Source organism: Panthera onca, chromosome C1 (assembly GCF_046562875.1).
Source record: "Panthera onca isolate mPanOnc1 chromosome C1, mPanOnc1 haplotype 2, whole genome shotgun sequence".
Taxonomy (NCBI): Eukaryota; Metazoa; Chordata; class Mammalia; order Carnivora; family Felidae; genus Panthera; species Panthera onca.
Genome location: NC_138346.1, coordinates 129,013,651 through 129,030,542, shown reverse-complemented (window position 1 = coordinate 129,030,542; position 16,892 = coordinate 129,013,651). Strand labels below are relative to the sequence as shown.

The 16,892-nt window shown below is 39.1% G+C and overlaps 1 protein-coding gene across 1 annotated transcript; it reads left to right on the top strand.

Moving 5' to 3' along the window:
• Positions 1-324: 324 nt before the first annotated feature.
• PRPF38B (pre-mRNA processing factor 38B) lies at positions 325-9,419 on the top strand. Its single transcript, XM_060624885.3, has 6 exons — positions 325-906; positions 3,768-3,836; positions 4,124-4,275; positions 4,356-4,416; positions 6,852-7,075; positions 7,372-9,419. The coding sequence occupies exons 1-6, from the start codon at positions 628-630 to the stop codon at positions 8,231-8,233; spliced, it is 1,647 nt and encodes a 548-aa protein (XP_060480868.1). The 5' UTR covers positions 325-627; the 3' UTR covers positions 8,234-9,419.
• The last annotated feature ends 7,473 nt before the right edge of the window (positions 9,420-16,892 follow it).

The window sequence follows — 16,892 nt, the reverse complement described above, 5'->3', positions numbered from 1 at the left end:
ACTGAACTCAAGAGACGAAGGTACTTCACAGAAGTCAGAGTCACGAATTCGCAAGCATATATCCATGAGAACCCTTTCCTGTCCGGCTTTCAAGAGGAGAAACTGGGCCCGCAGCCCAGATCCTAAAGCATAGGAACTGAACCTATAACCCCTTCCCCTGACTCCTAGATTCCCAGGGGAAATCTCCCGAGTCGGGCACCGGTGACCACCAAGGGGACCTCAGCGTGCACAGAACGTGCGGAACTAGGAAGAGGAATTTCCAGCCCAGCTGGGCGTCTCTGATTGGCTCCCGGCTCATCTTGGAACTCTGGGGCGTGAGGCGTCACTTCCGCCGGGCCCGCCATCTTGTTCCCAGGGGCAGTTGGCGGAAGAGATCGCGCTCCGTGGCCGCCGGCTCGCCTTCTGCCGGGAGTTCTCGCAGCTCGCGTCTCGGCGTTTGCTCTCGATCCAGCGTCCATTCGTCGGCGTCCTCGTTGCCCTCCCTCACCCAGCCGGGGGACAGCGAGGCGGTCCCCTCTCCCGACGGCGTTCCATGGAGTAGGGTCCCGGACCGTTGTCCCGAAGAGCGAGATCGAGCTTGGCCCCCCTCCCCCTCCCTTCTCCCTCCCTCCTTCCTTCCGCCGCAACATGGCTAACAACAGCCCCGCGCTGACAGGCAACTCGCAGCCGCAGCACCAGGCGGCCGCAGCCGCGGCCCAGCAGCAGCAGCAGCAGTGCGGCGGCGGTGGCGCCACCAAGCCGGCGGTCTCGGGCAAGCAGGGAAATGTGCTGCCGCTGTGGGGCAACGAGAAGACTATGAACCTCAACCCCATGATCTTGACCAATATCCTGTCGTCGCCTTATTTCAAAGTGCAGCTCTACGAGCTCAAGACCTACCACGAGGTGGTGGACGAGATCTACTTTAAGGTACGAAGAGTCTTGGCCTTGGGGGGGCAGGGGGCGGTTGGGTTAAGCTCGGAGGAAGGTATACGGTTGGGCGGAGGCAGCCCTTGAGGTCTGAGCATTTGTAGGTGCGGGAAGGTGGGGAGGGGGAGCGGTGGCCAGTAGTCTGCCAGGGAGGGGTCAAATGGGGGCCGCCCTCTCATTTCTTTTTCAGATTTTTAGGGCTGGGAGAGCCCGCCGCTATCGAACTCTCCTCCCGCAACCTCCTGCCCACCCCTGGGGGGAGTTGGATGGGAGGGTAGAAAAGAGTAACCATCCTCTCCAGTTTACAGCTTTAAAATTATTCTTTTTGACGTGCATCTACTCAGCGCCAACTTGTTGGTGCTTCTCCCGCTCACCCTGGGCCAGGGCGTGTATTGACTACAGTGTTGGCCTCGTGTTGTTGGTATTCTCTGTCCGACCCAGACAGGGAAATGGTCAGTGCGTGTTGCGGGTGGGGGTGGGAGGGTTGAGGGTGGAGAGGAGCCAGTGCAAGAGGTGTGCAGAAGAAGGCCTGGAAATTTTCCCAGCAGGAAGTCAGGAGTAAGTGGTCTCAGTAACTTGTGCATTGGGCTTATTTAGAATTATCTGGGCCCTGGGCTTCTGCGGCAGGGTCGGTGCTGGCTTGGCTGTGCTGGGGAGCTCACCTGGCGCCTCCTCACTGCACTCTTGTCTCAGTTCTTGTTTCGTTAGCAGGATTGACTCAGTCTTGCAGCGAGGCTCGGAGCAGCCCAGGGTCGCAGGTAGAGGTATGCACTATTAATCATGCTCAATCGCCATAAATGCATTTCCCTGGTTAAATGAACGGCTATTTAGGTATTTTTTGGCCATTGGTTTTGGGCTTTTCTTCACCAACTAGATAGGTTTCCTCCACTTACCTGCAAATTATATAGTTTAAAAATATCTTCCAGGCCTCTTACGGTTAATTAATATTTTAAGGAATATTAATAATAGAATTAATGACCTTTAAATATTTTAGCTAGAGCATCTAATACAATACCATCCATTTTGTTTATTTGACTCTGAAAACACTTGACAGACCACATAAAGTATTTTCTGTGATCTGAACATATCTGTAGAGGTGTTAGCAAAAGGAAATTCTCTTTATTTGCTTTTAGGTTATATTTTATCCACAATCTACCCCCCCCCCCTTAAGTGATTAGGTTATCAAAGGATTTGAGATAGTTGTTTTTTATAGAAAGCCATATTTTGAGAATACAGTTCAACCTTGGGTATGTAAAGTACACTGAAATTTTGTTATCCTTTTACAAGAGTATTGTAAGTAATTGTAATACTGTGAACTAGGTTTTTTTTAGCTTTTAAAAAGGTAAGGTCTTTTTCAGCATGAATACAGTATGGTGAATATTTAATTCTTAGCTTTGTGTAGTAAACTTCAATTGAAAATTGGGTTCCTGCCCTTTTTGTGGCAGGTTCTGTTTAATAATACAGCAAATGTTACTGTGATAGAGGAAAAGTTTGTTTTCAAATTTCAAATACTGTGTTTTGAAAACTTAAGATTATACTAGAAATAATTTAAATTTAGTTGTAAAATTAAAGACCCAGGTTTTGTTATCAAGATGTCCAGATCAAATAATTACTGAAATATGTATGCTTCTAGTTTTAAGTCGGATTTTGTCTTGCATCCACCCCTTTGGCTAGCTGGGAAGGAATTGAAACATCTTTAATATAGCAAACTGGGGGAACGAAATGAAATAGTAAAGCAGTGCTGAGGAAAATAGTGTAGAGCTCTAAATGCGTGCTTTTCTGTCTGAAGCCACTGAAAAAGATTATAAAATGTAATCATGGATGGGTAAAAATACAGTTTTAGAAATGCATAGTGAAAGAACAGGGTTTAATTTTGTTTTTATTTTAGACTAAATATGGATCTTATTTTTCCAAAACACCTTGAGTTATATATTATTGAGTTAATATTCGTTCTTTGCTATTTTTAGGTAAAGTATGTGGTTTTTATAGGGTACTCACTTCAACAAAGACGATATTGTATCGATTACACTTAATATAATGAATGACTAGTCACACTCAGTTTTTTGGCAGTTTATATTATGGGGAAAATTGACTTGGTTCATGTAATTAGGCTGAAAATAAATTACACACTAACAAGAATGATCTGTGTAGGCGTGGTCCTTGTAATTTCATCTTTAATCAGGAATGAACATAATGCCTGTTCATGGTAAAAAAAACCCAAAACATACAAAGTTCCATAATTTTGCATTACAAGTAACTTGTTACTGTTTTAACGTACATACTTCCAAGTCATTTGTTTTATAATGTAAAATTTTAAAACCACCATAAAATTATCAAGGGTGTTGAAGAATTTTTTTTGAAATAAATACTAAAACTTCATTGATTCTATTTATGTATTTATGTATTCATTTTATTTATTTATCTTGATCCTTTTTATTTAAATTGGAGCCTTAAATCCAATTTAAAATGAGAATTTTATTTTTTTAGGCAACTCATAATAAGATACAGAGTTGATCTGTTATCAAATATTTTTTACAAGTATATGAGACTACTAGAAATCTCTTGGCTCCACACGTATCTGCTCTCTACAAAGCTATTTTAATGGAATCTCTGCTCATAAAGCTGTTGAGGTTTTGTTAAGCCCTGGCAGTTTTATTGGTGCTCTTTAAAATCTAAGCAGTTTTTAAAAGATGTTTTAAAGTTTAAAAGATTTTAAACAAAATACATGCATCATGTCAGAATACCCAACTTCCAAACATTTGGAAGAAGCTGCTCTGATATGGAATTGGGTTTACTTTAATCGTGGTTTTAAAAAAAATTCAAAGTATGAATGTTTGTTGTGTTCCTCTTTTCTATTTCAGGTCACACATGTTGAACCATGGGAGAAAGGAAGCAGGAAAACAGCGGGCCAAACGGGGATGTGCGGAGGGGTAAGTAGAAGTACGTGCATTTTTCAGTTTTTCTGTGTCTGATAACTAAGTTGATATTTAGGAAACTAAAAGTCTGACAGTTACCAAATGGCAGTTGACAAAGCTTAGAAGTTTGTTTTTTTGTTTTGATTCTAGTGTCTGATGAATGGGGTTAGAAAAGTTACTATTTATTAAAGCTCCATTCTCAGTTCTGGATTATATCTTGTTATTAATACCTAATGGGATGAATCATTGGTGTCAAATGTCTCTGTTAATTTACTATTTTATCTTAACTGTTTCTCCTAAAGGTTCGAGGTGTTGGAACAGGAGGAATAGTTTCTACAGCTTTCTGCCTGTTATACAAATTATTTACCCTGAAGTTAACTCGCAAGCAAGTGATGGGTCTCATAACACACACGGACTCTCCATATATTAGAGCCCTTGGATTTATGTATATAAGGTAAGCATGCATTTATCTACATTTCTATTAAATATGTCATTTTAAATCACATAAGCCTAATCAATCTTTTGTTATTCTAGGTACACACAGCCCCCTACAGATCTATGGGACTGGTTTGAATCCTTCCTTGATGATGAAGAGGTATGTCAACAAGGGTAATAATTAGTTTTCTTCTGATTATTCTCATGTTTTTAATATCTTTTATTTATTGGAGGCTTAGTGTTTTTCAGAATTTTCTGTAGTTAAATTTATTTTACTCATACTTTTGGAATGAATGTCCTTTTACTAAGGCTTCGTGGACTTTATATACCTTAGGTTAAGTTTCTTAAATTTATTTTTCTTAACTGTTTAAGTGTGTTTTGGTAACAATTGAAAATTTATTCTTTCTAATTACATTTTGTATATTGCATTGATCTGACCTGTGCAGTTGATAGTGACTTTTTAAGTGGGCCATGCTCAAGATTGAGGCGTTAAGACCTGTGCATACAATACTAATTATAGCACTTTCTTCTCCTGGAACTTTTCAGTTCTTTATGCTCTAACTTCTTGCACATGTTAATACTCCCACTTGCATAGAAGTGCAGAGTCAAAGAGCTGAGTGGGAGTTAAATAGGGTGAGAATTTAGATGACTTATTCAAGATGATCAAAATATTTGAATTCTAGCTTTCTGACTCCTGATATACTATGCATATTTATAAAGCCAGAAAAAAACCCTTTTTTAAAATTTGTACTTTAGGTTTTTTTAACTAAAAAAAATTTTTAAAGCAAGCTCTACACCCAGCGTAGGACTTGAATTCATGAGCCTGAGATCAAGAGTCGCATACTCTTCTGAGTCAGCTAGGCGCCCCTTTTTGTTATTTAATTATAAATCTAGTTTACCATTCAAGCTTAACAAGGTTGAGCTTGTTACATACATTCAGAAAGTAAAAGTTACTTTGGGAATCGTAATTATGTCAGATTTAAATCATATATACATATATTGATATGTTTACACAGTGAAGTCCAAGATCTCAAAAGGTACTTAAAACATTCCTGTATTGTCTATACATAAGCTCCCATCATTTTGTATTTTAAGGTCCATAAAGTAAACTTTGAGTGCTATGTTTCAGTAGTCCTATTTAAAACATTTATTCAGGGGCGCCTGAGTGGCTCAGTCGGTTGAGCGTCCGACTTTGGCTCAGGTCATGATCTCGCGGTCCATGAGTTCGAGCCCCACGTCAGGCTCTGGGCTGATGGCTCAGAGCCTGGAGCCTGCTTCTGATTCTGTGTCTCGCTCTCTCTCTGCCCCTCCCCCGTTCATGCTATGTCTCTCTCTGTCTCAAAAATAAATAAACGCTAAAAAAAAAAAAATTTATAAAACATTTATTCAAAGGATTTATTAAAGGGTCATTCTAATAGAGATTTTTCTAGTGTGTTTTTGTTAATTCGTGCACACCTAAAAAAAATCTCACTAGTGTAGATAGACAATGAGAATTTTTCTCTGCATTTTTTTTGGTGGGGGCTGTTTACTGAATTGTTTGTATTTTTGAAGAAGCAAAAAACATACTGGGTGATAAATCACAATCTTTAAAATTGTTTTTCTTTTTAGATGAGATTTTTCAGGCCAAAGCACTTCTCCCTTCTATATTTAAAAAGCATGTTCCTCTTTATGATTGGTATTGTATTAGGTTTGTTTCTGAATGCTTCTATTTAATCTGTTTTTTATTGTATTTACAAACCTGAGGATCTCTATTTAAGCTAACTTATTGTTTTCTTCCTTAGATATCTGCAGCGATTATATTTGGAAATACTGTATATCTGAACACTTAAATGTGTGTGAGTGCAAGCAGTTTTACCTTTAGCTCTTGTTTTCCTGTTTAGATAACAAATCTCACTTTCCTTGTGTGCTTGCACTATAGGTTTGGGACTGACAATAGCTGACTAACATGTCCTGAGCTGTGAGAGGGCATAGCAAGAAGGCCTTCATGCGGTAATGACCCTTTTCAGAGACAATGGTCATCATGGATTATGCGTTTCCAATTATTTGTTCATTTATTTATTTTCTACATAACTCTAAATTAGAAACCTCACTGCTTCATGGCAGTTGGTTTGCTATTGCTTCCAGTTTTATTAGGGCTTCATTTTATATTAGAGCTGTTAAAAGATATCTTTAGACATGATTGTCTGAAGTAGTTCATACGTGTAGTTAGGCTACAGTGCTAGGAATGATGTGTGCAGACGTGTCCACAGAAAGAAATACGTACTTAGTAGGTATGTGGAATATTAGTTTAAGTTTATTGTTCCACAGAGTTTAGTAATCTAAGGGGCTGTTTCATACTCCTTTTAACTGAGTGAGCTCAGTGCTCTTTATGCCCACGAGGCTGCAGGATTTGTTCTCACCTGCATGCACACACTAAGCCCAAATATTTCTCTGTATCGTTCATTGCCAGATTAGTAGGGTACACAAATTAAAATTTTTCTGTTAGAATTTTTTGTATTTGAGATTCCAAAGATGGTAATATTTTTATAGTATTCACATACGTATTGAAATTATTATTTTTTTTTGACGGCTAGGGTATCTTTTGTGTTTTTGTAGGACCTAGATGTGAAGGCTGGTGGAGGCTGTGTAATGACCATTGGAGAAATGCTACGGTCTTTTCTCACAAAGCTGGAGTGGTTTTCTACCCTGTTTCCAAGAATTCCAGTTCCAGTTCAGAAGAATATTGATCAACAGATTAAAACTCGGCCTAGAAAAATCAAAAAAGATGGGAAGGAAGGTGCTGAGGAAATAGACAGACATGTTGAACGCAGGCGTTCGAGGTAATGTAACTCCTTGAATTACTTTAAAAATAGGCTTTATACAAAGGTCCTTGGAAATCAGTGGCAAATTCGTAGGAAATTTTATGCTGTTCATGTTAGTCAGCTTTTATGCTGTTCATTTTATGCGTTTGTCACTTTTAACCCCAAAAGGTCATTTTCTGCCTTTCAAGGCCTTTAATTGTTCCTAACGTGTTTGTGTAAGTCTGGGGATATAAATAAATAACACTGATGAAAGTTAAAGTTTTAGGATATGTTTTATTCATTGAAATGTTTTTCTTTCCTTTTTTAAATATTAGGTCTCCAAGGAGATCACTGAGTCCACGGAGGTCCCCAAGAAGGTCAAGAAGTAGAAGTCATCATCGAGAGGGCCACGGGTCTTCTAGTTTTGACCGAGAATTAGAAAGAGAGAAAGAACGCCAGCGACTAGAGCGTGAAGCCAAAGAAAGGGAGAAAGAAAGGCGAAGATCCCGAAGTATCGATCGGGGATTAGAACGCAGGCGGAGTAGCAGAAGCAGGGAAAGGCATAGAACTCGTAGTCGAAGTCGGGATAGGAAAGGGGACCGAAGGGACAGGGATCGGGAAAGAGAGAAAGAAAATGAGAGAGGTAGAAGACGAGATCGTGACTATGATAAGGAAAGAGGCAATGACCGAGAAAAGGAGAGAGAGCGATCGAGAGAACGGTCCAAGGAAAGGAGAAGTAGAGGTGAGGTAGAAGAGAAGAAACACAAAGAAGATAAAGATGATAGGCGGCACAGAGATGACAAAAAGGATTCCAAAAAGGAGAAAAAACACAGTAGGAGTAGAAGCAGAGAAAGGAAACACAGAAGTAGGAGTAGAAGTAGAAATGCAGGGAAACGAAGCAGAAGCAGAAGCAAAGAGAAATCCAGTAAACATAAAAATGAAAGTAAAGAAAAATCAAATAAACGAAGTAGAAGTGGCAGTCAAGGAAGAACTGACAGTGTTGAAAAATCAAGAAAACGGGAACATAGCCCCAGCAAAGAAAAATCTAGAAAGCGTAGCAGAAGCAAAGAACGTTCCCACAAACGAGATCACAGTGATAGTAAGGACCAGTCTGACAAACATGATCGTCGAAGGAGCCAAAGTATAGAACCAGAGAGCCAAGAAAAACAACATAAAAACAAAGATGAGACTGTGTGAAAATTTTTTTGTAAAAGTGGATCACATTGAATCCTATAAATGTTTGATTAAATCTGCTTTCTTTTTCTTCCTCCCAAGTTGAGATTGTGCAGTAGTTACGCACTCTTCAAGCTCCCTGTAGGCTGCATTTTCATTTCCTCTTTTGTGTAGGGAAGTGCCTTTGTAATCCCATTTATTGCATTGATGTTTTCACCCAATTGTTGAGTTTGATACATGATGCACAGATTGTTCTTGCATTTTTATTGTTTAATTGTTTTTGAGATGTACAGTCTGTACATATGTCCTAAAAATGTTTTAATTCCTTTGGCATGGTTGCCATGTTGGTTAAATTTGTATAAGGCAATAAACTGCCACTAATTCTATTTTTGTTTTGTAGGTGTGGGATTATGGTTTGTGTACTGAAGTTAGCATGGCTGTGCTTTTCATAATAGAATGCTAAAGACTTTGAGAATGGATCTTGGATGTCTTTTATAGGAGAATTTTGTGCTTTCAGTGTTCATGAAGGCAGCAGTTGTAGGATTAACATTCTTGTCCACTGTATATTATCTTGGAAGGCTCTTGTTACTATGTTACACTTAATATTCTCCACAGTTAACTTTAGAGAGATTCATGACAAGTTCGTTTCTGATGCAGAGGTTTCAATTAGGCTGTGATTTGATCAAAAGTCCTTTTAGCATTCTACCTCAAAGGGACACTGTTAGTATGCCTAAAGTTTATTCACTTAGCTTTCCTTTTTTATTTGAAAAAATTCATGACATGTAATCTTTTTTTCTTGAATTTATCAGATTTTAAAGTACTATATTAAAGGAGAAAAATAATGTCTAAAGCCTAGCATTCTTGCAGCAACCCTGTACTAACGTGAAATTGGGAGAGGGTGGGGCAGATGAGTAGAGAAATAGATTCAAGCCTGAAGCTTCCAAAGCATTTTTATAAATGGGAAATACTTAAATTATGAAACCGCTTGATATAGTGTCCTTTTTTTAAAATTCAAAACTTTTTTTATTGATAATGAAGATTGCTGTTTGAGTTTTTAAACTTAATCTAGAACAGAGAAGTATTAAAAGTAATGCTATGCTGCATTATTTAAGATAATCAACAAACTATTTGATAGATTGTTCTTATGACTTGTATTCTGATTACAGAGAACGATCATGAGTGTGGAATAAATACTGGATTAAATCCTTTATTCTGGGTGTTGGCTTTCGCCCCACTTGTCAGCATTTTTTTTAAGTATTTTTGTTGTGGAAATTGAAACAGTGTTAAGAGTCCCATTTTGTGTAGAGGGCTAGATATCTCAGTGCCCAGATGACCAGTGAATTTTAAACGTGTAGACTAGAATTGGACATACCTGATAGTAACCCTTACTAGGTTCTAAATAACAGCGGTTCCCTTTGTCATTGGGTGTTCTCTGTGTCACTAGGTGGTTCTTTGGATTGGAGGATTACTTAGTTTTCACGTCAAAGGTGCTTATTGAGATACTTTGCACTTGGATCACATATTAGAATCCTTTAAAATTTGGACTTGAAGTAACTTTTATAAGATTAACTCATCTAGTTTTTCTTAGAACAAGAAATGGAGGTGCAAGGTGATTTGTTCAGTCAGTGCCAAGACAAAGTGAGTGTATACCATATTACCATGTTTTATCTCACTGTTCATATTGGCCAGCTTGATGGGCACTCAGAAGCCACCTTGCAAAAGTGTTAAATGGGGCAAACAAGTACATTTCAATGTACAAACAAGTCCCTTTATGTATCGGCTTAACATTTGTACCTACCTAACTCCAGAAAAATCTCATTAAATGAAGGAATTCCTTTCTGAAAAATGCTATGCTTTTTTCTTTTAAATAAGTTCAGTCATGCCTTTTCAATTGAGCTTCAAGTAAATTGGCATGACATAGAAATTAAAAAAGTATTTTCAAGTAATGAAAGGAGATGTACATTGAAAATATTTTTAGCATACCTAAATTATGGTGCTACTCCTGAATATAGTTCCTCCTGAAATACTAATTTAACCTTGTATTTTAGGTAAAATGTGGGAAGAATTTATTTCAGATAGAGATAAAAGTACTATCAAGCTGTATTTGATTTCATATGATTTTTAATGTTAAGTTTGCTCTTGAACACTTTGATAAGTGGTGGAACATGTTAATACTAATTGCTGCCAAATATGATTTAATTTGGAGAGGCTTCCTGAAACACTGGGGGAAAATGGCTGTGAAAAAGACCTCTCAAAATTTTTATTTTTTTAATATTTATTTTTTAGAGCGTGTGAGCAGGGGAGGGGCAGAGACAGGGAGACACAGAATCTAAAACAGGCTCCAGGCTCTGAGCTGTCAGCACAGAGCCCAACGTGGGGCTTGAACCCACGGGCTGTGAGATCATGACCTGAGCCAAAGTTTGATGCTTAACGGACTGAGCCACCCAGGTGCCCTTCAGAATTATTTCTTGGAACATGAGCAAACTTGAAAAGCTTTTGATAGAATTATAAATAGCTTCCATCCAGTGTTCTCAGCTTACTGAAATGATTTTACCTTTTCATGTATTAACGTCTTTCACCTGTTTTCTAATGTTCCATTTGCAATTAAATACTATACATGGGCTAGTATATTCTCAATCTTGGAATTTGAATGTAAAATTTTCATTTTGATGATCAGTTTATAATGTTTGGTGGGTTTAGTGCCTTAGCTCCTCTAAGGCAGTGTGGTTTGGGGAGAGGGTTTGGTTTTTGTTTTTGTTTTTTGTTTTGTTTTGTTTGGAGAGAAAAATGTGCATGAGTTGGGGAGGGGCAGAGAGAATCCCAAGCAGGTTCCACACCCGCAGCACAGAGCCAAAACCAAGAGTTCTACAACCTGTTAAGCCACCCAGGCGCTGTCCCTTTAAGGCAATGGTTCTTAGCCTTTGAGTTATGGGTTCCTTTTTAGGAATATAATGAAAGCTACAAATCCTGTCTACAAAAATAAAAGTACTCTTAAAACTTGCTTGTAATTTCACAAGAACTAAATTGCCCCAGGGCTTTTGTGATGTTTTCTTTTTTAAAAAACTGTGATTAGGTGAACAGTAGTTGGGAAGGAATAGTAAGTTTAAATTCCTGAGAGTCTACCAAAGGCAATAGCTTTGGGGTGGTTTTGTTACTTAAAAGGTGAAACGGAAAAAAGCTAATGGTACTCCCCCAAAGAGTTGTCAAATATGAATATAAATAGTTTTTAATTTGGGCAGGGATGAGCCCAGACATCAGTTTATATTTTCAACTGATTCCAATGTGCAGCCTTGATTACACAACTGACTTAGTTGGCCAGTTCTCACTGGTTCTGTTGACCAGTTAATGGACTTTAAATTGGTTCTGGTCCCAATCTGATTCCATCATGGAAATGATGAAGTCAGCCTTGAGTAATCCAATTACAGGAAGAGTGTATTTTTATGGAGAAGGAAACACTTTTCCTGATAGTCTCAGTCTCTGAAATTCCTTCACTGCATCCTGTGAGATCTTACAGTGCTTTGTGAATACTATCGAAGTGGCATTTTTTCATTTTAGGATCACTGGCATTTGTTACTGTTGGAAGCATGACAGCATGCATTAAAAAAAATGTTATTCTCATAGCCAACTTAAAATCCATTGTTGCTCAGAGCATTCATAGTCAAATTTCTGTTGCACAGGTGGAGTATTCGGGTTAGGGGAGGTTGTCTTTTCAGCCTGTTGAAAGAATGAGTTATATTTGTTCAAATTGAACAGTTGACCTTAAAGCATTTCGTATACACAAACCATGAAGTTTTGTTTTTTTCTTTTTTTAATCACAAGTACCAGAAAAAGAAAAGCCATCACAAGGAAATCTTCACTTAAGCTTCCCTGACGTACAAATACCAAAAATCCACTAGTCTAAAGCTAGTTTTCCTTGGTCAGTACTTGTTCTGGCAATTCTGAAGCTGAATTATTTCTCCATTGGGTCCCTGAATTTAGTGGCTCCCCCACAAATTCCACCAGTCCTGGCCTCCCAACATCCCTAGTAAATATACAATTAAAGTGAGAAAACATGCTTGCTGAGCAAATGCAAGAGAAGTTCTCTTGCCCGCTCTACTTTCCTCCTATTCAGAAATTCTGAAGTCACAGATAAATGTTTTCACTCATATGTGGAACTTGAGAAACTTAATAGAAGACCATTGGGGAAGGGAAGGGGGAAAATAGTTTCAGAGGGGGAGTCAAACTATAAGAGACTCAAATACAGAGAACAAACTGAGGGTTGAAGTGGGGGGAGGGGAAAATGGGAGATGGGCATTGAGGAGGGCACTTGTTGGGATGAGCACTGGGTGTTGTATGTAAGCGACGAATCACAGGAATCTACCCCCAAAACCAAGAGCACACTGTATATGCTGTATGTTAGCTAACTTGACAATAAATTATATTTTTAAAAAAATTCTGAAGTCACCAGTGTCCTTAATAGTAAATAGATGACATTTCTTAAATGCTGGACTCAATCAGCCAGTCCAGCTACTGGGTCAGTGAGCATTCCTTCCTGAATGAAATGCTCTGTCTGACCCCCGTTCTGGGAAGTTGAGTTATGCTGAGCCTTGTGCAGGAACTGCACGGATTTGTGGTTGTACCAGTTACCAGTTTATTTCTTCTCAGTTCCTGAATCTCTCTTTGCTTGGTGATACTGGGGCTCAGCGCTCCAAACATTTCTTTTTGCCTGCTAGCACAGTACTAAACTTGTCGGTAGAGGATACTAGAGGGATGCTGCAGAAGAAAAGCTTCTCATCCTGGTTGTGTGTTCTTGCTTCGGCAGTGTGTGGGGGCCAGTGGCACCTCGTGGGAGGGCGTTTCCCAGCGAGTGCACTGGTCCCCCCACCAGCTTCCCAGCAAATCTTAAGTGGGCCACTTGCCAGCAAGTCTCAGTGACAGCCCAGTGGGTTGCCTCTGAACTAGTTTTGTTGACACCCTCTCCTCTCCAGCCCTGGGCTTCAGTAGCAAACAGTGGGTCACAGCCACGCCCTCTCCAACAAAGTCAGACTCTCAGTCTTGCAAGGGAAACTGTTCCAAATTTGTTCCTTACTTGGGTCACTTGACTCAGCCCTAGACATATCGGCTGCTCCTATACCCACTACTGCTGTATTCATGAGCTCTCCTTACCCTTACTAATTAATCCCCTGTTACTAGGTACTAGTTCTCTATATCACACTTTCCCAGTTCAAATTCCCGTGTCTCCTTTTTGGACTGGACCCTGAATGATACAATGGAATAAGATAACAGTCATATGGGTGCCCACCTCATTCATTAGGTTGGTTGATAACCCCTAGTATAAGGGGCTCAGCCCATTAAGTTTGCTGGGAAGTTTTTAAGTGAATCAGACTGACTCCTTACAGAATTTTGACTGAGAACTAAGAATTGTCCAATCCTTAGAAGAATGGATAAGACTTGTGTAGTTGTCATATGAGGATGAAATGAAAAAGATGGCACACTAAATACCCTGAAGCACCCTTACTTCCTGCAGACTCCAGTTGGATTTTGTTTTTTCTTTTTTTTTGGTCTGGTCATTGGCTATCCTTGCAAATTCTTTTCCCCTTAAGATGGCCTGAGTTTCTCTACCTTGGAACCCACAAGCCTAACTCTGGTTTCTTTTATCATAACCATCAGAGATCCCTGATCAGTGGATGTCTACCTGACATTTCCTTGACATTTAATTCTTATCTGTGCTTGGCACCAGTAAGAAAATATCATCTTCTTGATTGGACTTGGCAAAGAAGTCAACAAAGCAGCTCTAAGTGCAATTGCTTTTCCTTGGTAGAAATTGTCTGCCCGGGGGCAGAAGGGGGATATATAGGTATGATGGAAAATGAAGTATGAACTAGGGCCACAGTAAATCTCACAGTGTCCAGTTTTTTCCTGGACGATTAATCCTACTCCATGTCCCTTCTATATCATGAAACAACTTTTTAATTTCTCCTATAAAGTCTATTTCAAATCTTCACTAGTTTCTTTTTAAACAATTTTGAAATTATTGTTTTTTAATTTACATCCAAGTTAGTTAGCATATAGTGCAACAATGATTTCAGGAGTAGAGTCCTTAATGCCCCTCACCCATTTAGCCCTTCCCCCCTCCCACAACCCCTCCAGTAACCCTCAGTTTGTTCTCCATATTTAAGAGTCTCTTCTGTTTTTGTCCCCCTCTCTGTTTTTATATTATTTTTGCTTCCCTTCCCTTATGTTCATCTGCTTAGTATCTTAAAGTCCTCACATGAGTGAAGTCATATGATATTTGTCTTTCTCTGACTGACTAATTTTGCCTAGCATAATACCATCCACATAGTTGCAAATTGCAAGATTTCATTCTTTTTGATTGCTGAGTAATATTCCATTATATATATACCACATCTTCTTTATCCATTCATCCATCGATGGACATTTGGGCTCTTTCTGTACTTTGGCTATTGTTGATAGTGCTGCTATAAACATGAGGGTGCATGTGTCCCTTCGAAACAGCACACCTGTATCCCTTGGATAAATGCCTAGTAGTGCAATTTCTGGGTTCATAGGGTAGTTCTATTTTTAGTTTTTTGAGGAACCTCCATACTGTTTTCCAGAGCAGCTGCACCAGCTTGCATTCCCACCAATGATGCAAAAGAGATCCTCTTTCTCCGCATCCTGGCTAACATCCATTGTTGCCTGAGTTGTTAATGTTAGCCATTCTGACAGGTATAAGGTGGTATCTCATTGTGGTTTTGATTTGCATTTCCCTGATGATGAGTGATGTTGAGCATCTCTTCATGTGTCGGTTGGCCATCTGGAGGTCTTCTTTGGAATCCTCACTAGTTTCTTAAGTCCCCTTCTCCACCTCCATACTCATTCTCCCTTCATCTACAGAGACTATCAGATTAAAAAAAAAAAAAAAATCCCTCAACTTGCTGTCCTCTCTCCCTCAAATGACAACATTAGCTGCAGTCACATCTATCCTGTTTTCCTCCTTACCTCTCTCACTTTTTATTCTTTGGTTAAATGTTGTAAATTCTGCCCTAGACTTATACTTCTACATTCGTGTGGCACAGACTGCCAAATGTCCCATATCCATTCTTCCTTTTTCCACAGTGATAGAATTTTTTGACTGTGTACGCCTTTTTCTTCTTTCAGTTTGATATAGCCATGAAACCAACTTTCTGCCCAATGGGATGTAAATGGCAGCAGGAACCTTCCTTAAGAGCTTGTTGGCATAAAGTTCATCTTTTTTCCTCTCCCCCTTTACTGAATTTTGCTGCTTAGAATTTTGATATGATAACTGGAACTTTAGTTTGGACCAAGAAAAGGAAGACTTCATCCTCAGAATGGCAAACTAAAAAACTGAAAGGATCCTGGGTCTGGTAGACCCCCCATGAAACAGAATTGCCATACCAGCTCTCAATGCTCTGCCTCCACTATTTTATATCAGAAGGAAACTTGTCGGGGCACCTGAGTGGCTCAGTTGGTTAAGCATCCTTCTCTTAATTTTGGCTCAAATCATGATCTCTAGGTTTGTGGGTTCGAGCCCTACATTGGGTTCCACACAAACAGTATGGGACCTGCTTGGAATTCTCTCTCTCTCTTTGCCCCTCCCCTGCTACTAAGCATGTTCTCTCTCTCTCAAAATAAATAAATAAACATTAAATAATAAATAAATAAACAAACAAATAAATAAATAAAAACGTTAAACATCTGACTCTTAATTTCCACTCAGGTTATGACCTTACAATCCTAAAATGGAGCCCCATGTCACACACTTTCTCTCTCTAAGAAAAGGAAAAAAAAAAAAAAAGATTTTCTCTCCCTCTGCCCCTGCCCCACTCATGCGTTGTCTCTAAAATAAAATTAAAAAAAAAATTTTTTTTTTAAAGAAACTTCTGTTTAAGCTACTTTCTTTATATTTTTTTTTTGTCACTCTCAGAAAAGCATGATCCTGACATTACAGTTTTTATATCTGAAATTATATACCAAGTAACAAAGCCTAAAATATGTAACATTAGCTCCACAAAGGAGGTCGGATGTCAGCAGGCATAGACACAGGTATTATGGGCAAGAAAGCTGATGTCTTTTGATATGCAGAATCCTAACATTTTCTCTCTTTCATTCCAGACTTTTGTCTTTATTTTTTATTTTCAGCTCCTCTCCAGGCCTTTGGATTATTGGCTAATTTAATTTTCCTAGCATTACGCAACTGGTACACTGAGAATGTTTAAACAGACTCCCTCTTGTAGCCATTCCCCCTCTAGATGTCCTGGCTCCATACTCCTCAGGACCTAAACTCCAGCATGTACTGCTTTGCAGAATTCTGGCCCTGAAAGGAGAATTACAGACAGTTGGCAAATTTAGAAATGTGAAGTTTTAAAGTACATTTATGTTACAAAACAATGGCTTTATTGGCATTGTTTACCAGTGGAGTGTTCAGCAGTAACAGTCATAACCTATTTCAACAACAATCAAGAAGTTGACATTAGCCAGAACCCAGTTTGGTAACATAAAATCATTGTACCTCCAGATACCGTTTCTCCCTCTTGGAACCTCCTAGCTTCTCTCAAGTTCATGTCATCAGATTCTACCATCCACTATCCCTCAGCTTGTGTCATCCACAGACGTTGAGAGATACTCCCCTAGAATTTTAACACTTATGGTCTAACGTGTGTCTCGATACCTCTTTCCTCAC

Bases quoted from the DNA above. Each gene is read 5' to 3' on its own strand.
- PRPF38B (XM_060624885.3), top strand. From the start codon at position 628: ATGGCTAACAACAGCCCCGCGCTGACAGGCAACTCGCAGCCGCAGCAC. The intron at 907-3,767 runs GTACGAAGAGTC...TTTCTATTTCAG, and splicing joins TGGACGAGATCTACTTTAAG to GTCACACATGTTGAACCATG. The intron at 3,837-4,123 runs GTAAGTAGAAGT...TTTCTCCTAAAG, and splicing joins AAACGGGGATGTGCGGAGGG to GTTCGAGGTGTTGGAACAGG.